Source organism: Tyto alba, unplaced genomic scaffold (genome assembly GCF_018691265.1).
Source record: "Tyto alba isolate M040663 unplaced genomic scaffold, T.alba_DEE_v4.0 Super-Scaffold_26, whole genome shotgun sequence".
Lineage (NCBI taxonomy): Eukaryota > Metazoa > Chordata > Aves > Strigiformes > Tytonidae > Tyto > Tyto alba.
Window position 1 is genome coordinate 13,338,442 of NW_024881300.1, and position 24,621 is coordinate 13,363,062.

Sequence of the window (24,621 nt, forward strand, 5' to 3'; positions counted from 1 at the left end):
GGGCGGGGTGGGGCCGAGGACGCCCCCGCTGCGCCATGTTTTTTGCGGTGCCTGCCCCAGGCTGCCGCAGCGTCTTCGCTCGCAAACGCGCGCACGGCTGCGGAGAAGCGAGGTAAAATTCAGTGCCGAGCGGCCGCCAGGCCCAGGGCTGAGGAAGGATCCCCGGGGCGGGGCCTCGCAGCCTCCTGGCACCTCAGCCGCCCTGCGCTCTCTCGGTAGAGCCGTGCCCTTGGCTACGTCACAGCGGCGGTGAGGCGATGAGGGCGGCTCAGGCGGGCTCGGCTCTGCGTTTCTCGGTTTCCTGCGTATTTCTAAGCAGGATAATAACATGAGCGATAAAAGCAAGCAGAGATGTGTTCGGGAAAAGTCAAGATCATTTTTTTCTCTCTCCATTAATAAAGTTCAACAAACAGTCTTGAGGAAGGGTCTTTAGGGGTTTTGATTGGTTGGTTTGGTTTACTGCGCTTTTCAGTGCTGAGGCCACCACTTGATGAGGCTCAAAGTCATAAAGCCCTTTTGAAAATAATATGCTGTATAAATCTTGGAGAACAAAAAGTCTCATTTTGCTGTATCCCAGGTTTTTTTTGGTTTCACGTTTCTGCTTGTCTTGGTTGAAATTTCTACTGCATGGTTTTATACTATGTAACAAGACAAGGAATGGGCCCAAAGTGCATGGTGGTTAATAAGTAGTTATTGCATATTAAGGTTTGGTTACTAATTAGTCCTTGCTTTAACCTATAATAGTGATTTTGCAAGAACAGAGACAAGAGGCTTTGTTACTACCAGTGCATTTTTTATTCTCCCGACCTCTTGTACTGAAGCATTTTTAATTTAAAAAATGTGTTGCAGGTATCCTACATGAGATAAATGTGTTCCCAGGTTATCTCAAGTAGAAGGATGCGCATTCACCTCCGTGAGTCTGAGCTTTATTTTTTTCTTGTTTTTATTAACACAGTGAAACATAGTTTCATGTCAAATGGAAGACCAAGAAAAAAAAAATAGGTCACCTTAAAGAAAAATTTCAGGACAATATTTTAGCACACATGAAAAAATTATCTAAAGTTTGACATAATTATTTTGTTTGTTTGACAAACCTGCTGAACTGAAAGAGGTCACCCACAGCAGCCCTTACCTGCATCTCTCTGCTTTACTCCACTGCTCAGGTATACCAACAGCAGTTTCTGGGTCTCAAGACACTCTCCATTCTGACCTACCATTTTTTTTTCAGCTTTTGTACCATTTACAACAGTAATAAAACCTCATACAGCAGTCTGAAAACTAATTTGATGGCTTCGAATTTCCTGTGCTCCCAGCATGTTTAAATGCTTCTCTTCAGCTGAAAGCTATTACTTATTACTCACATGTTCATGCAGTAATTTCATCAACTCATATACATAAGATGAAGTGATTTAGGAAATGTATAAATGAACGTGGAACTATTAACGCTCCTGTAGAAGAAGCTGTTGCTTTCATTCCATATTTCCTAAGAACAGGAAGGAATACCATCTTGAAAGCTAAAAAACTTAATGAGTTTCAGTGTTAATACCCAGTCTTGTCAAGTACTGAGAAATCTAATTGAGATTTAGACTTTACTTTGGAGTGTTTGGTTATGCTGATGAACCAGAGTGATATATAACTAAAGTTTACAAAAGTAGAAATGCTACTCATTGATACAAGAAACAGTATCACTCAAGCTTTTGCAGTATTCTTGCTTTCAGGAATATCTAATTAAAATGGCAGATTTCTCAGGCAACAGTGACTTGGTTGCCATAGTGCCCTATCTTGTTAATTTGCATTGAAAAAATGATGACTTGTTTCTTTAAATAAAACTAAGATTTGCATTTGACTTCCCTGTTTATAGGTGAGCTAAAGTTCAGAATCAAATGTCCTGTGCCAGGAGAAAGTTCTTGCCAGTATTTATATGCATATGAGTCTATTTCCAGGGGCATTGTATTAAGGTGCAGTAATAGGTTAAAATGTAGCAAATGCTATATCTAGATTTTTTTCAAGGTATAATTTTATCTGTTGACTGGTACAGTCAGCAACTCTGATTGTCTTTGCAAATACATTTTTGTGCTCATTTCTATGTTGCTTATTTAGGCCATGATCCAGCTCCCGTTAGAGTCAATGACAGTTTCAGCAGACTTCAATAGCTTTCAGACAAAGTGAAATGTTTATTTGAGTCTAAAAGGTCAGTTTGAGAAAGGTCATTTTATGAAACGGGTTGCAATCACACCACTCATGCACATAGCATCTTTTCTTCTGACCTGAAGTTACTACCTGAGGAGTTGCTAAGCAGACAAATCCTGCCAGGTATTTGAGACATGAGTACATTGCTTAAGTTAGCTCAGCCAACTTATATGTTTGTATGAATGGAGACAAGTGTGAGACTATGAAAGAGACTTAATTAGTTTTACTGTATGTTAAATTTGATGTAATTACTGGATGCTGTTTAGAGATGTAGTCCTATTCTGTCCCAGAACCCAGCTCTTCAGTCAGATTTAGCTATCACACGACCCTACTGCAAGTCAGGCTGCCATCATAACAAAATAATTTTTTCAGGGGGAGTTGTTATCCAGCTCCCTGATAATAATGTGATCATTAGATCAAACGTAGGGAAAGGAGACAAATGTGGAGTGAGGAGGGGTACTGCTGCTTCTAACACCAGCCCTCACTTGGTTTGGATGAACGACACTTGAATCTGTATCCTTAGTCTTCGTGTTTCTGGATATGGAGTGCAAAGGATGGGTGAGCTAGTGCTTCCTTCTTCCTTCATGGTGTATTCTAACAAACTTTTGGAGTTATGATACCTCTTACTGGATGCTTATTGGAGAATTAGGTTTCCAAGACTGAAGGAAGGGGAGATGTATTTCGGTAAGTACTTTGGGGGATTGCCAGAATATTAACAAATTGCTTTATTTCTGCTTATATTGCATACCTCCCATTGCATACAGGGACTTGAAATAAGTTCGGGTCTACTGTTTTGTGATATTTTATACCTTGATTTAATTTTAGATTCTATAATGATCTTAATATTAAGGCCAAAATGACTGTTATTATTCATTGCCTTAGCTATATCAAGTTTTTTAGCAAAGCTTTAAGAATGATTTGAGGAGAATAACTAGCTCAAGATTAAATTACAGTATACTGAAAATGCTGACACTATCACAGAAACAATTGCATTTGTTCTATTTCATCAATTCCCAAAATCTGTTAACAGAGACAAAAGTAAATGACTTTGGGCAGCCTTTGCAAAGCAGACATAACTCAGCAGTCTGGTGGTTTGAATCTTAAACATTTGTTCCAAAAAAAATTAATGAAGTGTAATAGGAGATGCACAATCTTATATACCTGGAGTAACTCCAGTAAGTTACTACAAAGTACCTGAATTATTCAGTGGTAACAGAGAATATTTGCATGGTGAGGATTTTCATACACAGAACTGGAGGTAGGTGTCTGCAAAACTGGTAAGAAGAACTGACTTCTTGGGAAGGAGTGCAGGGATATGTCCCACAGATCATAAAATTTGCTTGAGGGTTTTAGCACTTAATATGCTACTTTGAAAAGAGCAGCAGCCAACTTAACTCTGGGATCATCTATGTTGGTAAAAGAATTCTAGTTAACTGAAGTTCAGGTAATTGTGGTTCCACAGTTACTGGACTCCTAACAACACTATATCACCCTTTCTCTCTGAAAATCCAACACTGTCTAGAAGAACTCAGAAATGTAAGAGGCAAAGGATGTCATATGTATGCATCACTTGGAAATGGCATATGAGAGTATAGTTGATATAGCTCTGATAGTCTGGGATAATTAGGTCTTTAGTTGAAGTTAAGAAACAGCCAGAACTTATCTAGGAGGTGGAAGAGCCATTTCTAATTTTTCATGTCCTTTTACTCAACGAGGTTAATTCTGTCAGGGAAACTTAAAGCTTTCTATCTGACTTTCCTTACACTGATACTGCACAACTTGGGGTTTCCTTTGTTTCCATGGAACATTACGTTTTTTCCTCTCCTTGTTTATTTGGGCAACTGGCTGTGGCTAATTTGGTGCAATATGTGCAGCCCTCACAGCAGGTGCTATGATGGATTACTTTCCACTAACTAATTGATATTCATGAAAGGTGTGGGACTTCTAGCACTTTGTATACATTTATTGTTATGGGGACACACAAAGAACAGAACCATCAAAGAAGCTTGATGTTCCTAAGGAGGCAAGTGAAAAATCAGAATAATATTTCTAATAACTAACAAATTATTTTCTAAAAAGCTGACTAGTAACAAACACAATTTGCATCCAAAGAGAAGTAGTTTGCTAGAAGTCTTCATGAAATGGAGAGAAATACTTAGTCTAGTGATACACATTAGAAAATAGCCATAGCTCCAACCCTTTGGAAACATGCAAAAGAAGGTAGGTAGGTCTTTCGAATGAACTGATGTACTCTGGTACATTTTAGAGAATAAAGATTGAGTCAGAACTTACCTTTGCACAAAACCCACAACAATTTAGCTAACCAGCTTTTTGAAAAGAAACAAATACAATGCTAATCCACAAAACACTTGGATACCTTCCTGCAGAGAGTCTTCAAAAATGTCAGCGGTTTACTGTTTGTATTTTGCTCTGCGTATAGAAACACACATTTCATTTGCTGTATATCATATTTTGAATTTTCACAAAGGGTAAATTAGCATCTTAGATGCAGAAATCATCTCTTCTTATAAACAACAACAAAAAAACCAAAACCAAACCAAAGCAAAACAAAAAAACAACCAAACAACAGAAGATGAATGAGACTGGGAAAAATAACTTTCCTCTAGGTCTGTTTATGCAATTGCATTTTCCTAGTTTGGTTTGAGCAAATTCCAGTCTTTGATCTTCCTATATAATCTAAAACAAATACTCAGATGCTAGGAAGGCAAACAAACTGCAAGAAATGTCAATGAACAGAGGTAAACACAATGAACCACTGCACGAGAAATGCCATTCCAACTCTCCAACTTCATTTAACCTCTGCTGTTAGAGCAAAGGCTAAGCAGTGTGCCTATATATGATGTTGCTGGGGTTAAACTGAAGATCCAGTTCAAGTTAATGTAATTGGACTGGTGCAAAGGCCTATCTAGTTGTTGTCATTGGATCTGACCTCCACATATATCATTTTTACCAGACATTGCTTACAAGCTGATTTAAGTTAAACTGAAATACATATTCAGTTAAGGTTCTGTACTACTGTAAAAGTGAGTTTAAATTCCTTAGGGACAGCTTACAAGTGTAGGAAAGTCTTCTGGCTTGGTATGAAATGCTTATGAGTAGAAAATTAATTATATTCCTTTCTTCCCTCTCCTCCTTATTTCCTGAACAACAGCCTGACTTGACTCCTGAATTGCTGCATTTAATAATCCACTATATTAGTGTGAAATTAAATTAGCTGAAGGTTTCCATCATTATGTTGCTGTTCACAAACTGGGGTGAGAGGCTAAAATGTTACTGAAATCCAAATGTAATGCAAGTAGCAGTATAAATGGAACATTAGAGGTATAAACATTCTCTGCCTTACAGCCATGCAAATTTGGAATAGTTCTGTTAAAGTCAGTTAGGTTTCATCAGTATACCATAGTTTCTTCAGGGTAAATGAGAAAAAACTTGACATTCCCACTCTTATAGGCAGTGTAGAACAACATGCTTTGATACTCAGGGTCTTGACTAAATGGTCACTTATGTGTGCAGAAGGAATTCAGAGAAGAAAACAGCTAATCTGAGGTATAGGATAACATATCGTGGTGTGTGTGTGTGTGCTTCTCTACTTTTTTCCTGAAATACTCCCTAGTTTATCTTTCTGACCTTTTAACGCTACCAAAAGCACCATCTGGTGACTAGGTACCTTGCAACACTTTTCCTGTCATGCTTATATTTGGGTTAATTTACACTCACTATGAAATTTATCATTGTGAAAAACTGCTAGATTGTATCAACTATATAACAGAAAATGCCTAAAATGCTTTCTGTTTGCAGAGGATGGCGGGGGGGGGAGTAAGTTGAACGTTAACTACAGCTATTAAAGTTTAAAAGTTCAAGTTAAGGTAGTGTGCAGTTTACCAGCCAGAGGATATCTCCACTCCCATCAGTAAGAAGAACAAAAAAGTATAACTGATTTATTGAGTTTCCTTCATAAGATTGATTTTTACCTGATAAAGGAGTGTCAGGAACTGTGTAGGTAAAGCAAGCACAGGGATTTCAATTACACTCATCCATACATTTAAAAATAGTTTTTGGCAAATAATCTGTTATATTTTGACTGAATTGGTTTTAAAAATTGTTTTAAGCACTGTGGTAAGAAATGGAAACGGCCACTAGATGGCAATTTCACGCTAGCTTTTACAGTTCTGCAACTTCAGTCACTGTCCTAAATAGGCTGCCCCGTGTTTTCTCTGTCATGAGAGTCGGACAACTCTCTCTCTCAACTGTGATCCTATTACAAGTTGAGCTAAGTCTTGCCAGAGTAGTTAAGATTCAACTGCTATTTTTCCTTCATCATAATTAGAAGATAAGGATAGCATATGTTCTAGAATTTGAGTGACCTTGATGGAAGAGCTTTGCTGAATAATGCTTGTATGCAGAGGAAGACATTTCAGAAGGAAAATGTAGAAAATAAAGTTTCTGCAAATCCTCAAAAAGTACTGATGCATAGCACAGGTATTTAGCCCTATAAATTGCCTTTGAGGGGGACATTTGTACTAGAAGTGCTAGCTAGAATACTGTTAGTTCAGACAAGCAAACTGGTAATAGTGCCTTGATTTGTATGGTCTTATAATTGATTCCTATGGTCTTATAAAACACAGCATTTAGTAAATTGATGGTCATGTCTACCACAAAGTAGCTCAGTTCTAAAGTGGAATTATTAAATAATAGGAGTTTGTACTGTTGTAGTTACCATCTTCTGAGGGTCTCAAAGCATATTATAAATACAGAACACAGTCCTTGGGTGTGATGATCCTTAGCTCATGGATAACAAAAAATAATGCTGGTAAAAGAAATAAAGGTGTTCTTGCTATAAGGCTCTGAAGTTATCTATATTTCAAGCACTATATTAACAAACCAAGAATCTGTATAAAGAATACAAATTAATGATTCCTTGTAGCCCAGAATATTACTAGAACTTTGCTAAATGAGAATCAGTCAAGCTCTTCATGCTACCCCTTCTGAAGAAAACTTAGCTTTTTCCCCACCAAAAAACTTAAAATCACCAATCAGTTTTATTGCTATTTTTGCTATGTTTTCCCAGTGGACTAGTTTTCAGTTACAGTGAAAAGACAGTACAGCAAAGCTTAATCTAACTGAAGACTATACTTTCATCATACAGATTGCATTATTCATTGAGTATACAATAAAATTATTTTTTTCATATAATATTTGGTATATCTTCTTGAGGTTTGCTTTCTCAAAATAAGTGTATTAAATTGTAGAATGTAGTTTACAGCTTTAAAACTATACAAAAATTATGTGTGCTTTTTTCATTGGATTTCCATTCAGGGTTTCAAGAAACAAAGAATATAAAAAGCCTCCTTTTACATTTTGCTTCACCATCGTAAAAATAGATCATATTCTTTAAGCTAGCAACTGAAAAAAGCTGTAGATAAAATTTATTTCTGAAGGAAGGTATAGATCAGTTTCTCCCCAAAACTGAACACCTTGGGGGATTCAGCATTTAAAGCTCTCTAAATTAGCTAAGCTTTTACAATAACCTTGTGAGATAAACATTATCCTTCTATTGTTCAGGAGTAAACCACCCTTAATGAAGCATAAGTACTGTGCTCAAGGTCACAGACTAGACATATGTGGATAAAAAAGATTTTTAAATTTTATTAGAAGTTCTGGCATATAAGCCCCCCTTTACCTTTGTGAAAGACTGAGTGAGCAGAACCCTACTTATATGCCTAGAATGAGAGAAAATACTGAAAACATTGATCAGTGACCAGCTCTGCAGAAGTGCGTACTAGTACTAATGCAGCAGTACTTTGGCAGCTTGATTAACACTTAACCAATATTACTTAACATATACAGCTTAATCAGGAAAGTATTTTAATTTAACCCTAATAAAATATATTTTGGCTATCAAATATGTAAGGTTCTTCCAAAAGACTTCTTACATTTTAAAATTAGTCTTTGATATAGGTTTTAACAAGAACATAAGATACATTACAATAATTTAACTCTGGGCAAAATGTCATTCAAGATGGACAAAATACGTTAGAATTTCTTGAGTGAAAGGATTAAGCTGAAGGAGAAACTTAGTCCCAAAAGATTGGATGAATTGTGGCGAAGACTAAAAATAGATTTTAAACAGGGGTATGATTTCTAGAACTTTTTTTAAAAAAAAAAAAAGCGCCCAGAAACTTGGAAGAATTAACTCTTATCTGTACTTCAATTGTTCTGCTATAGCATAATCAAGGTTTCTATGAAGCTGAAGATAAACAATCAAAGCATTCCTTAATCCAAAATAGATTTATCAGTTGAAGATACCAAACAGTATTTCTGTTAATGAAAGTTCAAGTGCTGCACATAGGGAGAGATAGGTCTGTACAAAATAAAGGATGAGGAGATGCACACTAAATTCTAAAGTCTCATTTAATTTGTTAAAGAAATTAAGATACATTAAATAGATTTTTCTGCCATACAAGTTTGCATTACTATCAAAGTTACATTCATAACAGCTAAAGACATGGCATTTTGTCATGATTTTGTTTCTTTAGCAACTGCTGTATAAGAATCTCACATCTAAAACAATGCTGAATTAGCCCTCACAACATCCCTGTGAGGTAGGTCAGTGTTACCCTCCTTTCATATAAGGGGAAAATGAGAAACAGGAAATTTTAGGTCAATGTACCAGAAAAACTGTAGAAATTTTACATCTAGAATTCTAGTCCTACATTCCTTGTACCATGCTTCACATCTACCATCTTTCTCCCTTTCTGAAAAAGTAACAGCCCATAGTAGCTGTTCTTTTCCCCCCTGCTTTCCTTCACATTGTACTACTTTGATTTCCCTAAGCTGATGAAAATTGATAAACATCAGTAATTTCTATTTGAACTCTACAGATAGAGTAGAGCATTTGAAGCCCAGAATTAAAGTGACTGAAAATAGGCTGTGGGTGGTTACAGATAACATCACTGTATTAAGTACCAGAGACATAAGTCTCAGTTTTGCCACTGGGCTGCAGAAGCAGTAATACTAACACATGGTTTTTCTAAAGCAACTTTCTTGTGAAAGGTAAAAGGACTCAGGACTGATAAAACCTTGTATCTGAATGGAGTATCCCCCAACAGCCTGCCATAGCAAGGGGATGATTTGTGCAGCAATGCACATTCAGTGCAGTCAAAGTCTACCCATGTTCGGTCCCTAAAGTAAACAAAATATCTACTTTTTTAGGGCAGACAATGACAAAAGTTGTATTGCAGAGCAAATCACTTAACTGAGGTAGAAGTTGAACAATTGAGAAGCACAAAACACATACCTGAATTGCTATAGATGTTCTTTCCAACAAAACTGACAAGGGCATTATAGCTGTGTGCTGCATGGGCTAGAAGAACAAATGTCTGAATAACACTGCAAGAAAATGGCCTGCTTTTAAACACAGCCTTTATAAATCATTTAAAATAACAATGTAAAATAGCATCCTGGACCAGTAACTTTAAAGTATGTATGTAGTTTTCATACCCGTGCCTAACTTGAGGTGAGTAAAGAACTTTCTAGTGCTACTCGTCCACTCTAGGTGTCCACAGCAAGAATACAGTGAAAGCAGTCTTGAAATCAGACAGAGCTCAGCAAATGCTAACAAGAGATTGGTAAGGAAAATATAAGTCACATTTGTCCAAAATTCTTAACTACTGTTTCATCATGTATTAAATAAGACAATTAGAAGTTGTAGCCATCAGTACTAGTAGATCGTTACATAATTTCCCACTTTTTATTAAGTGGTATTTTAATTTCATCTTAATTTTTAGAGTTTCAGGTCTTGGAGAACACTGGTTTACTCAACTATTCCTTATAATAAAAAGTGCTTGTTAAAAAGATACCATTTCTCAAAAGAATAAGCAATTCAAAATATAAGATCAGAAGACTGTCCCCCTCCAAGCAGAGTGTTCACAGAAATGGCTACTTTGTGTGTTCTATGAGTCATCTGAAGACCAGGGTTTCTGTTTATACTATCTCAGATGTGGAAGCTCTTGGATATCTCAGGGCTATTACCAGTTTTCTTCAGGCCTTGAAAGAAGCTCGAACTACTCTTCCCTTAAGAGGCTGAGGAGGGCGAAAATTATTCACCATTTGGATCCTCTGGTCTTCCTCACTGGTGAAGAGGAGCATGCGAAATTTCTCCAGCTGTAAATTCAGGTGAAATAATTTACTGCTTAAGATGGCAATCAATATTATTTTTTTTTTTATAAAGGACCAAAGGAAATTATTCTGTACATTTTAATCTGTTAATAGAATGGGTTCAAGCAAAGATCCTAGAAAGTATTAGCAGAAAAAACAGAAGCCCTGATTACTGAACAGGCTGATTATTCACAGGCTAATGGTCTTTTAACTTAGCCCCATTATAAATCAAAACAGTCACTGCCTGTTTATACAGTGTTGAATCCTACCAGAACTGAGAGAGTATCAAAAGTTTACCTGTTTCTCAGAAATTCTGATGGGTTCTTTCAGCACTATCCATGTAACACTCTCATTAAGGGGTGGTGTTGTCAGAGAACCAAGGTATGTCCAATAATCTAGACTCAAAGGCAGGAGACATTTGGGGTTGAAGCTTCTAAATTGAGCTTTTGTTCCCTGGAGAAAAAGATACTTGAAATCTATCTTTTTACTTTTAAGTGTAAGTTAGAGAACTATTTTTGAAAGAGGAAAAAAATGCTAAAGTAATATCAAAAAGTAGGGGAAAGGATAAATCTAAAAAGGTTTGGCTGTGTTATAACAACTGTTACCGAAGAGTAGCATGGCAAGTGGATGCCTGCCACTGGCTTACTGGACTCTGAGTTCTTGCCCCATTGCCTTTACCAAAGTTCAGCTCTTGTGACAAAAGGTCTAAAAGTAATGCAGGAAGTACATTCTCTATATAGTGTTCAATGTCAGCTGTAGATAGCATCATGGCAGGATTCCTTCTCTCATTACTTGCTATTTTCTATGCTTCCCATCTATTTCAGTAGAAAATTTGAACTATGGAAAACTTGCCCCCAGACAGTCATTGTCTGCTACGACAAATACTGGCTTTAAGAATCACAAGTTCAAGTCTAATTTTAGAGGAAGGTATATCAACCAAAAAAACAGTAAAAATAGAAGGAGGTGCTGCCTAAAGGAGTGATTGCCTTAACTAACACAGTCTAGGACAAGTTTTTTCAGCCTCTAAGAGTATCTGAAATGTACTTCAGTCACTCAGAAAGCACTGTCCATTTATCTATAAAATTGCTCATAAGGAACAGAATGATCAGCTTATCACCAGTGGCAAACCTGCAGACTCTTCATCACTACAACTGAGGGATAACTATTTCTTTCTGCAAGTGGAAGAAATCACTTAAAGTACCATTTAGTGTGTCTGCAACCTACATAGTGTTGTGTAACTGCCTTTATTTCCTGTTTTTCACAATTCTATACAGAGAAGCGAGAAATAATATACCTATTCAAGTATTAAAAATTTTGCATATTAGAACTGATGCATCTTATAGAATGCACTAACCTCATGTAAATACAGAAAGGATAACATTTGTAGTGATTAATCAGTCTGCGCTTGAGCAAGTGCAGCAGGTATCTTCAGCAAAGCTCTCAAGATACATCTGATTAAAGACCACCTTCACATAACACCGTAAGATTAGACTAGCTCAGGACTTCATTAAGATTGACCCCTGACAGAGCTTTGCAGCAGAAGACAGACAGACAGTTTTGACTTTTTCAAGGCTAATCTCAATGGAAAATTATTATTTTGCTGAACATAAGAGCTGAACCTGAAGGGTCAGTGAGCTTTTGATTTTAGATACTCTGGGAATGGTAGAAGCTCTGAATGACCAGTGAGGTCATTATAGCCTTGGGAGGCACCTGAGATCAGGCAAAGAAGTGGCAAGGCACTGGCACAGGTTGCCCAGAGAAGCTGTGGCTGCCCCCTCTCTGGAAGGGTTCAAAGCCAGGTTGGACACGGCTTGGAGCAACTTGGTCTAGTGGAAGATGTGCTTCCCTCCCTCCCATGGCAGGGGGGGTTGAAGCTAGTTGATATTTAAGGTATTTTCCAACCCAAACCATTCTATTCTATGAATCTATTCTAAATAAGATTAACTTTGGAGGGGAAGAGGAAAATGCAACTACAGTGATATTCTAATGATGGGAAGACTTGTGATGGGTGATTTTCCATTTTTGTCTCAAACACGTACGTGAGCTTGATTTTCAAAGAATATCCCAGGAACAAATTAATTTAAAGAACTTAAAACTTACTTTAAATTTTACCATGTACAAAGCATCCGTGAGTCTGTTCATATTGGCATGTTCTTTCCCAATCTAAAATAATAGACAGGTTAAATAAGAATGACACTATAATTATGCTTTGAATAGGTGTTGTTTTCTTATCTGATTCTCAGCATTTCTACTAAAGTAAGTTTAACAGCGATTTGCAATGAGTTACTGCTTCCAATAAGTCATCTGTTTTCCTTAAGCACTTAAATGTGTGGCTTGGTTCTCAAACACTTGACAGCATAATGCTTTTCATCATGTAAACTTGCTATTTTTGTGATTCTTACCTCCAAGAAAACACCAACTACTGCCAAGCCATCTGGAGCTGCTGCTGCTTCTCCAAATGTTGCATATTTTCTGGCATTCCAGTGAACTAAGTGGAGCTTTAAATCAAAAATAAGAACCAAACAAATTAGTGATAGAAGCTGTGAACATAGGTTGTCTCATGTTAACAGGCACAAATAGTCGTTCATAACAGAATGAAGGTCTGATAGAGCCAATCCCAGCTGGCTTCAAGATGGACCCACCACTGGCCAAAGCCATGTCAAATAGCTATGGTGGTAGCACCTCTGGGATAACATATTTAAGGGGGGGGCAAAAAAACAGTGCAACTGCAGCCAGGAGAGAGGACAGAGAATGTGAGAGCAAGCACCCAGCAGACACCAAGGTCAGTGAAGAAGGAGGGGAAGGAGGTGCTCCAGGCACTGGAGCAGATTCCCCTGCAGCCCCTGGTGAAGACCATGGTGAGGCAGGCTCTGCCCTGCACCCATGGAGGTCCACGGTGGAGCAGATCTCCACCTGCAGCCTGTGGAGGACCCACCGGAGCGGGGGGATGCCCGAAGGAGACTGCGACCCCGTGGGAATCCCACGCTGGAGCAGGCTCCTGGCAGGACCTGTGGCCCCGTGGAGAGAGGAGCCCACGCTGGAGCAGGTTTGCTGGTGGGACTTGTGACCCCATGAGGGCCCATGCTGGAGCAGTCTGTTCCTGAAGGACTGTACCCCATGGGAGGGACCCATGCCTGAGCAGTTTGTGAAGAACTGTAGCCCATGGGAAGGATTCACATTTGAGAAGTTTGTGGAGGACTGTCTCCCATGGAAGGGACCCCTTGCTTGCGCAGAAGAAGAGTGTGAGGAGCCCTCCCCCTGAGGAAGAAGGAGCAGCAGGAACAATGGGTGATAAACTGACTGCAACCCCTATTCTCCATCCCCCTGCACCACTGGGTGGGAGGGAGTAGAGAAAGTTGGGAGTAAAGTTCAGCCTGGACAGAGGGGAGGGGTGAAGGGGAAGGTGTTTTCTTGAGATTTGGTTTTATTTCTCATTATCCTACTCTGATTTGATTGATGAATTAAGTTAATTTCACCAAGTTGAGTCTATTTGCCTGTAACTGGTGAGTTATCTCTCCCTGTCCTTATCTCAACCCATGCGCCTTTTGCTACATTTTCCCTACCCTGTCCAGTTGAGGAATGATAGAGTGGCTTTGGTGAGCACCTAGTGTTCAGCCAGAGTCAACCCACCACACAGCCTTAGTCTGAAACAAATCAGACATTAACCTGTGACCTAATTTTCCTGGTATAGGCCTTCATCCCATGAAGCACTATGCTCCAGTACTCACTGGTATAAGCAAGTACTCACTCCCAGGTGATACGGCACCATAGTATGTGGGATAGATTGTGCTGGAACAGGCCTGTGTCTTGTCCTAGCTTTGCAGAACTTTCTCAAGAGCCCTCAGGTGAAGCCATTGACAAGCCATGGATAGCAGCAGCATGGTTGTTTAATTCTCATTAAAGTCTGTGTAGACATAACCATGGTGAGTAAGCAATCAAAACCCTAAGGGACATCCAGTCCCCACTGCACACAGTCATTTGTCAGCAGTTTTTGCATGAATTGATCCCATTTGTAAAAATGCATCATTACCTCACAGGGAAAAGGTTTGCCATCGATTGTATGCTCTGATCCTTGGCTGTGCTTTGTCCCCCAGTGAAAGTGAAACTGTTTTAACCGAAATGGATTCTCAAAGGGACCTCCACTGATTGCTAGGCAGGAAAAAAAAAAAAAAAAAAAAAAAAGGAAAAGGCTTAAGCATTCTGGCTTTAGCTTCCTGTTAGTAAGTAGTAACTACCGTTGGCACAATAGTGGAAAAAAAAGCCATCAGCATCTCCCATTTGCCAATATGGAAGAGATGTGCCATCCAGACACTTAGAAGGGTTGGTTTTCTTAATAGAAAACACTTGAATGAATGTAAAAATTTAAGTTAAAAACATTGAGTGGCTACTTGTACAGAAGTCTGTAGCTTTGAGAGACTGTATTTGACATGTGATAGTCATTGTTACGGTTTTGCCTTTCCTGTCAAACACAATAAATCCAAGTTGAATATTAAAAACTAAATCACAATTTGAAACTTATGTACCTAAAATATTTGACAGTGCTACTTGGGATTTTGTGCAAAAAAGCATAAATACCTTGAGTGCCAGGTCAACAATTCAGCTAAGTATTTCCTTTTTAGAGCTTCTTCACTTCCACTGGAGTTTATGTATATTCTATTTCCTTTAAATACCTGATCCCATAAAAGAGGTAATATAATAGCTTGTACTCTAGACAACACCATTCAGAATCTCAAATCACCTTATAATGGTGAAGAAATGCTACAGAGAAATTTCATACATCATTTAGAAATAACATTTAAGAACAGATGAATGTTTAAGATGGCACCTATAGAAGATACTTTATCAACAGCATCAGTGATCCTCCTGTAATTTTACATGGCACTAAAACAAATAAATTTTGCCCAACAGACATGAAAACCTGATCAAAGTCTTCTATTAAGAAAATTAAAATTACATTTAGCATCTGTAAAGCACTTAGGATAAGTGTAGTCCATAACATTTCATTTAAATAACTGAAGCTGGGGCTTGCACAGTGCTACCACATGTACATAGTTCCAGTTGGCCTCTATGCAGGAAAGTGGCTTTGCCAAAGCAAAGATTTTAATATTAATTATCTCCTAGTATGTTTTTCTGAACTTAGCAATGGAATACATCACCTGTCGCAAATATTATTTTAAGAAATCTAGCTATGATAGGTTACTGTCAAAATTCTGTTGTGCCATTTATGCAGAGCTGTGAGTCACTAGATCTATTTCAACACAACTAAAAACACTTTAAACCATGTTTTCCACTCCTAGCAGTCTTCTTTCCTGAAAGTGTTATTAAAACAAGGCATGTGCTTAGTGTAGAAGGGGCATAGGTCTTCATTCCTGCATGTGCTCTGAGTCTGTATCTCTAAATACAGAGTGATAGATGATGATCTTAAACTTCTAAAGCTGGATAAAATACACTGTTACATAGTTACAGTTCATCTTAGAATTGCACAAAAGTAGTTAGCAAACTTCCAGATAGATTTTACAAATGCTCTTTGTAGGGCAACATTCTTAGTGGATCTGCATAGTATGATTTTGGAAAACGCACATCCAATCTTCTCAAATTCACTGAAGATGCTTGAAAATCTGACCATTCCATTGGGTAGTTTCTTTGATTCATTCCAGAGGAGAATTTTTAAAACAAAGTGGCTGGAATTTTAATTGCCAGCCCTTTTTCAAATTGTTACCAACAAGTCACTTCACAGAAAAAGTAACTTGTTTTAAGTATCTAAAATACCTGATTTAGCTATAATCAATAAACACACCCAAATGGAAGATGAAATCAGCTGATAGGTTTAAAAATTGTTCAGCGTGGGTTTTTTTAAATGAACTCTTTCCATTTATCAGCTACTTTATCATCTCCATTTGAATGTTCTTCCCCTACCCACCAGGTATAAAAGCAAGGTCTACCATCAAAGTAGAATTAACAGAAGTGATCAATCACTTAAAGCGTTTATATTCTCTGCCAAGAGCTAACAGACAAGAATAATCTACAACGGCAGATAGTCCAACATCTACAAGCTGCTACAAACTCAATTAGCTGAAGACTTCAGAATTTCTGAAGAAACTGAACTGCTATGAGGCAAGGAGAAAAGAAGAAAACAATGCAAGGTAACAGATACAGCTTGGTGTAGTGTCTATGATTACGATGACTACACTGTATGATCCGGTCTCCGCTACTCATCTTCTCTTCCCTATCCCTGTGGATGGAAACTGAGCAGTGAGACAGAGCTGGCATCGGTGTCAGCATCTTTGATTTGGATGATAATGGAACCAGGGCAGGGAGTGATGTGCATACCTACTCTGCATGCTGGATGTCATCTAGGAGTACTGGAGAGATACATGGATTTCCTGTCTAGCAAAGTGACAATCCCCATTTAAAAGGGAAGCACCTGATTGTCCTGATGCAAGAGCTTTTCCTAATCCAGAAGCACTCTAATGTGAAATATTGCCTTGCTGGAGAGACTCAAGTGACAGTAAGAAATGTGAGGCTCAAGATGACAAAATATAAAGGGTCATGTTCTGGTCATACACTTTGTTCTAAACTGAAATTACACATCATATAAAATGCACTATACAGGATGTAATTAATTGTTTTCCTTGCTAAATCACAAAATGGCATTTCAAGTTAGTTGGCTGTATGTGAGTCTCACCTGTCTTGTCATCAGTATCTTCAAACTCAACCATAACTGAATGGCCGTTGTTGGAGATGTCGAGAGATGTACATGATTCATAGGAGATAACAAGTGGCTTCAGGTTAGGGTCATAAACTGCTCTTGCAGGAACTATATCAATAGGTGACTGGCGGTTCCCTTGGGCAATAGGAAAAGATTTGTGCCACTCTGAGGGTCCTTCAGAATGAAAGGAAAGCACCATTATTTTCTTCCTACTATACACAAAATAATAATTACAGGTTTTCGTGAGGCTTAAAGTAAAGCTTGCTGAGCTGGAGCGACTTGAAAGTTTGGTATCTGAGAAATTCACTTAAATTCTAAGCTAGTGTGTTTTTATTAGCACAAACAGGCTTCAACAAATGGGGGATTCAAATATCTTACACAAAACACACTGAGGAAATCACAGCACATCAGACTGATCTTCAGTTACTTGTGCCACCAATTTTCTGTGGCGTTTAATTACATTGCTAAGGTACCTGAAAACCTTCCAAGGTGAGTGCAGATGTAAACACACTTGCATGCACACATACACTAGCCCAAAGAAACAACATTTAATTTTTCCTGGAAAAGCTAGCGCAAAAGCTCCAGTGATTCAAATTAGATGCAGATGACTCAATCTCTTAGCTACTGACTATGCAGTTATTTTTAAAACCATTTTATGACTGCAGTAAATCTTTGAGGCAGCTTCATTCTTCACTCATGCCCATTATAGTGTATCTCTACCCTGAGTGAAGGGTACAGTGTGATAATTAACACTTTTGGACTTCCTGACCCCAATAGTGGGGAAAAAGACCATTTTAATAACACAGCATTCTGCTGCCATAACTGGAACATTCTTATGCCATTTGAGATAACAAAACCTAATCTATATCAAAGAATTACTTATTCTTACAACTTCTTTTTCTACTTTGGTATGTTAGTGCAAGAAGCAAATTCTTCTACTGCTTATGTTCATAAAGTATTAGCAGTAAGAATTTTACTTTAAGATTCTGAAGAAGCACATTTAACTGTAGCATTCTCGCTTTCGTTCACAAGTGGAAACTTCTTTTAATCAAGCTGAGGTATTTACCCTCCTTGAGTTTACATGACAAAATAGTGATCTATTATACTCTTATTTGTCTTTGACATTTTCTGAAAAGCTAAGCTTATGAAATAATATCTTCTCTCTGCCTGCCTGTAAAGCAGATTTAGGATTTAAATGCTGTTACACAAGCTTAAGCAATAAAATTTGTCTCTTATAAGCTTCGTAAGAATATACGTGGCATTATTATTACTACCTATGTAACCAAACACATATAAAATTTATCTAGTAGCACTAACCATCATCACGTAACATCCAAACTTGCTTTTGGACTCACAGAAACTAAATTAATTGCTGTTAAGAGAAACTGGCTCCTGAAGGTTACGCAAAAGACTCTTGTTGGACACTCAGCAGCTAAAATAATTGCTGTCAAGAGAGAGACACTCCTGAAAGTTATGCCAAAGACTATCTTATTGGACAAGATCAGTCACTCATCCATCCTTCTCTGTAAAGGGTACAGGTGCTAGAAAACACTATTGTAGGAATCTTTCAGTAGCTTCACATATCCTCTCATGCTGTGACACACATTCTTGGAGGTGGGAAGCAAAGGAAGATGACTAAATTAAAAACTTGTCAAATCAGAAAGCATAAATTGTTCTGTAAGAGATCTCTGATACTGATCTGTATAATTTATTGATATTCTAGAAATAGATAACATGTATCTTACTTTATTCACTTCTATGGAAGCCTAGATACCACATTTTAACAGCTGCACCAGATCAGAAGATCTATTACCACTCCACTAAATCTGTTTTACAGAAAAGCATTGCTTTTGGAGAGACAGTCAGTCCTCTTCAAAACAGCTTTTTGGAAAGGGACCCATCTGTAATATCTGCAGCCTGAAAAAAAAAACACTCAGTGCTGCTTCCCTCAGTTGAGGAACAGCGATTGCAACAATGAAAGGCAGCAGGCGTAAGTTTGTGCGTCTTTTAATGCCACTTTCTGGATGCTATTTATTATCAAGAAAGTAATTAATTACCTGCTGTATATACTTGATGGTTGCAGACATCGAAATGCAGGCAGCTCTGAAGGGCTCAGGCAACAGTTCTAGAAAGAAAACGAGTGGGGGAAGACAGAGATGCAGCACGGAAATGCTATAACCTACCGTCATCCCGCCCATATCCCCAACTGTGGTGGCCGGTCATTACAGGGAGCGGCACCCCACGCTGCTGGCAGCTCCCGGAGCAGGGCACTGCTGCTTACCTGCCTTTATAACGGCTCCCGTGGGATCGGGTCAGCCCCTTAAAGATACAGAGCAACCGCAGCAGTTCCTGCAGGGCAGGGAAAGCACCCGCGTTCCTCCTGCTCCCGACTTCACTGCTCCCGCTGCTGCTCCATTTGCTAACTCAGCACAGGAGAAGAAAGGTAAACCCGAGATCACTGAAGTCCCAGGGCTTAGAGAGGAACCAAGGCTGCTCACGTGGCATGGGGGATCAAATTTAGGAAAAAAGTAGTAGTATTTTCCCCTTCTGCACCACAAGGGAGCAAGAGCCATAACCAGCTCTGAGCATCAGGGCACGATAATGTGTGCAGATTGTAATGAGAACTGCCCTCTCGTTTTGATGTTCTGCAGGGAGAAACATCACTGCCTCTCTTCGCGTAAATACTCTATCCAGCCGCAAAAAACTAACGTTGTTTCCACCTGACTTGTAATGAAAACTTCAGAATCAGTGCTTCAATGAGATGGAGAACATTCTCATCTCAGAAAAAAATTACTTGTGCTACATTTAAACAAAGTAAAAAATCACATCAATTAAGGATAAATTGGCAATCTGCTTTGTTTCTTCTTTGTAATTAAAGAACCTTTTTTAAAAGACAAAAATAAAATTGTGGTTACATTAGGGAACAGAACACAGCGGACTCTAGAGAAAGGATCTGATCTGTAAAGCCTCAGTTACCTAGTATGATCCAGTATTTACCTGCACCCTGCTAAAGCCATGAAGAGGCTACAGTGAGATACCCAACCTGCGGCTGTAAAATGCCTTCAGACATCTTTACGGCAAGAGAAATTTCTCCTTGGTAGTAATTTTGCCAGATCTGAGGAAATGCTGTCTGTCAAGGCTACGCTTTATAAAAATATTGATTTTCACAAAGACAATACCACGCAGAAATAGGGTCTCTATTACACAATCAAGAAAATGGAAGGAAAAAAAATCAATGAAAGCATTTTATGCAACTTCTATATTGTGGTACTGCCTTGTAAGAATTAATTTCCTTTTTCAGAAGCTTTCCATAAGATTCAGCTATAAACCTTTGGGATTCTCTTATGCAAGCTAAATCACTCAATAAGGCATGTAAACTGCTGTAAAAGTGTCCACAGAGTAGTTCTACAGTGACGTACTCGGGTCAACTTCTCAATTTATTTCTGTTAAACTACTGTGATCTATTCAGGTCCCTGCACAGGCCTGATACATGTGCTGGCAGGTGTGTCTGTGGCCAAAGAGTCTGCTCACACAGGTCCTCATGGTGACTCTGGCACTGGAAGTAGTACAGCAGTGCTGCCTTTGGGTTAAAATACTTTGCTGCTTAGTAGGAAATTCCAGTGCTTTGGCTCTCACTCTTGTGTGACTCCATGCCCTGTTTATAGACAGGGAAGCCAGATGCAGACAGAGTCAGTCAAATGCAGATGGTCAGGAAAGCTGTTCTAAACCATAGGAAAAAGTAAAAAAAATACCAACTTAAAAATTAAAAGAAGAAATGGAAGAGGAATTTTGTATGTGAAAAAAGCAGACTATAGATTGTGAAAAAACGTATGCAAGATAGAGAATACTGAGCAACTGTTTTCAAGACAAACTTGAAAACTGAGGCTTAGATCTTGCTCGCAGGGCACAGTGCCACTGAAGGGGCCCAACATCTACATGCATTTGACTCCATCACTTCAGCTTTTATCTTCTCACATTCAAAAACACATAGATGTCTACAGATGTGGACTGAAAAGGGAGGGCATAGGAGGAACTCTGACACAAGAGTCTCATGAACAGGAAGACTTGGCAGGAAGTGGACTCCACAAAATGGAGCTTTAAATGGTTGGATTTAGAAAAAGTAAGAAAGGGGAATGACAATACCTGAAAGAAAAAAATAGCTTGGATAAAACTTTCTCTATAAATGATAGCCAGTGTGTATAAGAAAGTTTAATGTGATCCCCCATCCAGTCGGCCTTCTTTCTTTTTGAGGAAAATATTAAATTTTCCTTAAAGCTAAGACAAGACTGCTTTTTATACAAATATCACATTATTTTGTAACCATGATGCCTCTTCATACTGGCTGCCTCTAAGAATGGATTTTCACTTATTCTGTCCTCAAATGATCATTTATCACGTCAAAAGTTGCCATAGTAATTTAATTCTGATCTCAATTTTACTTGCTTGAATTGAGGATAATTACATCACACTCATGAACTTATGGAAGTGAGAAGAGTGGTAGGTGCTTAAAGGGTGGATTTCTCCAGTGCTGAGCCAATAGTGAAATACTCATGATTTCCACAAATTTCTCACGGGCTTTGACTACATCTCAGAAGTGTCTGCTTAGCAGTGAATGACAGGATGACATAATTCCATCCACTACAGTGAAATGTTTCTCGCTACTTTAGAGAATAATTCCATCTTCCCCAGTCTTCATACTTAGGGTTTTATTCCTCTTTGACAATAATGATGAGTGAACAGCAGCAGCCTAGGACAAATACATGGGATCTTCTTCCGAACGTGTCACTATGTTGTGATACTGAACTAACAACAAACACTTCAGTTTTCCCATCTCTCTATATGGAATAATTTTCTCCCTTTATTAAGATTGCTGTATAAGAACTAACCATTACAGTTAGAAAGCGCCAAGTTAAGACTGGAATGCCAAATAGAAGTTGAACATAATTTTAAGCTTTGCAGGTCTGAGGAAATTGGATTTTTGATTCTCTAAGGCAAATTGTCTCTCTGATACAGATCTGGAGTCATTGGGAGGTATTTGCATGAGGAGATTATGTCACTTGAGGATAATGCTTTTGGTATATCTTCCTACATCACTGTAGAGGGGCAGAGCTGCATTTTAGGAGATGTAAAATGAAAGAATAGTTGGTTCCAAGGTGAATGGCTAACCGGCACTCTAAGTATATTTGCTTAAGTAAATTGGCAGTTATCTTTGCTGAACTTCTTTAATAACGGCAACATACATTTGAATGAGGTGTCGTGTGCTTTCTTTAATGCATATGAGTGTGTCTGATGTGTCATTGCCTATGAACAAAAATATGGCAGAAATACAGTCAGTTTGGGTACATGCTGCTCATTCTAGAGCCTTTGAAGTACAATAGGTAGGAGCAGATTAAATGTTAAAACATTCATCACTCCAGAGCTTGCCTACCCCTCAGGTTCTTGAAAGAGTATCTTCTTTATCCAGGCAGCTCATCTCTCTTCTTATGTTGCTATTACTAATGCTGGCAGTTTCCAAATGGGAGTTATACTAAGGTGACATCTGTTCTTATGTGTGCATTGAAATAGTTTATAATGAATCCAGAAACTGCAAAAAAATATTTCACAAAGTAAATATAAACAGGATGATGTACTGCCAACACTAATTATTCCAGATTTTTTTTTTTTTTGTATTTTACTTTAAAAGTGACTGCCTACACTTGTTGACTTACAATAGAAATTTCAGGTTTTGCATTTTCAAGTTTTTCTTTAGAAATGCAAAAACATGATGACTGTATATTGAGCTTCTTGTGCATCCAGTGTAACCTCAGGAGCTGAAAGTGGTAATCCTTCTCTCACGGCTATGTAGCAAGATTCATGAGATTTCTACGGGAAAGAACTCAACATTTATTTACTGGGAGTCTCTTCCTGGCATAAAGGGCGGCGGGGGGGGGGGGGAAATCTCTATGTAAAGAAGGGATTGAGAAGAAAAGAACAAAAGGGACATGCATAAAATGAACAGACAATTTTGCCAGAGGAAAAATCTTGAATAAAATATGGGTGAAGAGGAAAGAAAGAAATTATTTGGAACATTCTTGGGAAAGTGGGGCAGAAAAAGAGGAGCAGGGTACCTGGCTCCCTAGGAGTTTCCCAGCCTTCACATGCCATTTTTTATTATTACTTGTCTTTGACTTTTAAAGCTATACACACTTGGCTGCTTTGTATCAGAAGTGGGGACTGTATTTTGGAACTAAGTCTGAAATAATAATTCTTATAATTTATGGTTTGTCCTGTTGAAACTGTGTAATTGTAGGGCATAGCAAGAACAGAATGAGATAACTTTTGATTTTGGCAAACAGAACATTGCTACAAATATTGCAACAGTCACTGAAATTTCAACAGCCAGAAGGATTTACTATGACATAGCAAACACAAGGCCTGAGAAAAATGAACTTTGGAGGAGATAATGTATATGGGAAAATAAAGGAGGAAGCACTGTATTGCACTGTATAACATTGTACATCCTCTGCAAGGTATAAAACACTAAATTATAATTGTACTGTTGTGTAATTTATTCCATCAGATATATAGCAAATTGAATTTACTAGAGAAGTAGATTAAAGGGACAAGAGAACAGCCTTTTATGGGCTAAGAAATCAGCTGGAATGATGCACCCATTTTAGGACCTCTCTTTCGATGTTGAAACAGTGACAGAAATGTTGAAATTTTTAAAGATATAGAAGTTTTCTCTTCTTCTGTACACTTTTGTAGTGCAATCTATATCGATCCTATGTGGAAAGATTTTCATACCAGAAGTACACAGACACAGCATATTTCAGATTTTGTCTGAATACTAAATAAATAAAATTGTAATAATGTACACCATCTCAGCAAATTATATCTAGACTGATTTTTCTGAATGCAGGTATCTGTAGGGCTCCTGACTCAGACTGCTGGAAAACGCTTCAAAACTGCACACCAAAAAGTGGGTTGAGAAATGAAGAGAAATACCCAACTTGAATATAAATTCCAGAAACGGCACTGTATCTTTAGAAACACATTCCTGAAGGGAACAGCATCCTGTGTTTCTATGCTCGTGATTCCCATAAACTTGGGCGTCCCCCAAAGACATCAAGGCTGCTTTCTCAGCACTTTTTTTTTTTTTTTCTACCGTTTTCCAAATTGCCGTCTCGATCCTACTGAACAGCGACGGCAGCTCTTCTCATACCCCGCCCGGATTTGGTAAAATCCCCATGCCGACCCGAATGCTGCTTTCACCTCTCTACCCAAGACGGAAGAGACGCCCGTGACCCAAAAAAGCCGCGGGGGAGCCGGGGAGCCCCGCGGCCCCGCCTACGGCCGCCCGGGAACCGGCGGGAACGCGCGGCCCTGGGCCCGGGAGCGGGCGGGCCGCCGCAGGCCGCCGTTAACGGGGCCGGGGCGACGGCGGGCGCGGAGCCGCCCGCGTTTAAAGGCGCGGCGTGGGGCGCAGCCCGCAGGCACCGGGTCACCCTGGCGAGGCAGGGCCCGTGGCGCGGCGCGTGAGCCCCGCAGGCGTTCCACGGCCC

At 38.8% G+C, this 24,621-nt stretch overlaps 1 protein-coding gene and 1 long non-coding RNA gene across 3 annotated transcripts; one reads left to right on the forward strand and one right to left on the reverse strand.

The window, feature by feature from the left end:
- Nucleotide 1: 1 nt before the first annotated feature.
- LOC116960254 lies at nucleotides 2-24,169 on the forward strand. The gene is made up of 3 exons (XR_004406292.2): nucleotides 2-112; nucleotides 850-913; nucleotides 23,979-24,169. It is a non-coding gene; the product is annotated as an uncharacterized LOC116960254 (long non-coding RNA).
- Nucleotides 8,605-19,335, reverse strand: CA7 (carbonic anhydrase 7). 2 transcript variants are annotated; one of them, XM_009971785.3, is made up of 7 exons: nucleotides 19,261-19,335; nucleotides 17,054-17,251; nucleotides 14,399-14,517; nucleotides 12,771-12,866; nucleotides 12,469-12,531; nucleotides 10,666-10,821; nucleotides 8,605-10,374 (listed from the first exon to the last, which is right to left on the reverse strand). In XM_009971785.3, exons 1-7 carry the CDS (start codon nucleotides 19,298-19,300, stop codon nucleotides 10,252-10,254), a joined length of 795 nt encoding a protein of 264 aa, XP_009970087.1. In that variant the 5' UTR covers nucleotides 19,301-19,335; the 3' UTR covers nucleotides 8,605-10,251. The 2 variants fall into 2 exon arrangements, with proteins under 2 accessions (XP_009970087.1, XP_032843118.1); XM_032987227.2 differs by lacking the exon at nucleotides 10,666-10,821.
- Nucleotides 24,170-24,621: the final 452 nt, after the last annotated feature.

Excerpts from the sequence above, each read along its gene's own strand:
- CA7 (XM_009971785.3), bottom strand. The coding sequence starts at position 19,300 with ATGACCGGCCACCACAGTTGGGGATATGGGCGGGATGACG. Across the intron at positions 17,252-19,260 it reads GGGATATGGGCGGGATGACG|GACCCTCAGAGTGGCACAAA; the intron begins GTAGGTTATAGC and ends TTCATTCTGAAG. Across the intron at positions 10,375-10,665 it reads TCAGAATTTCTGAGAAACAG|CTGGAGAAATTTCGCATGCT; the intron begins GTAAACTTTTGA and ends CTGAATTTACAG.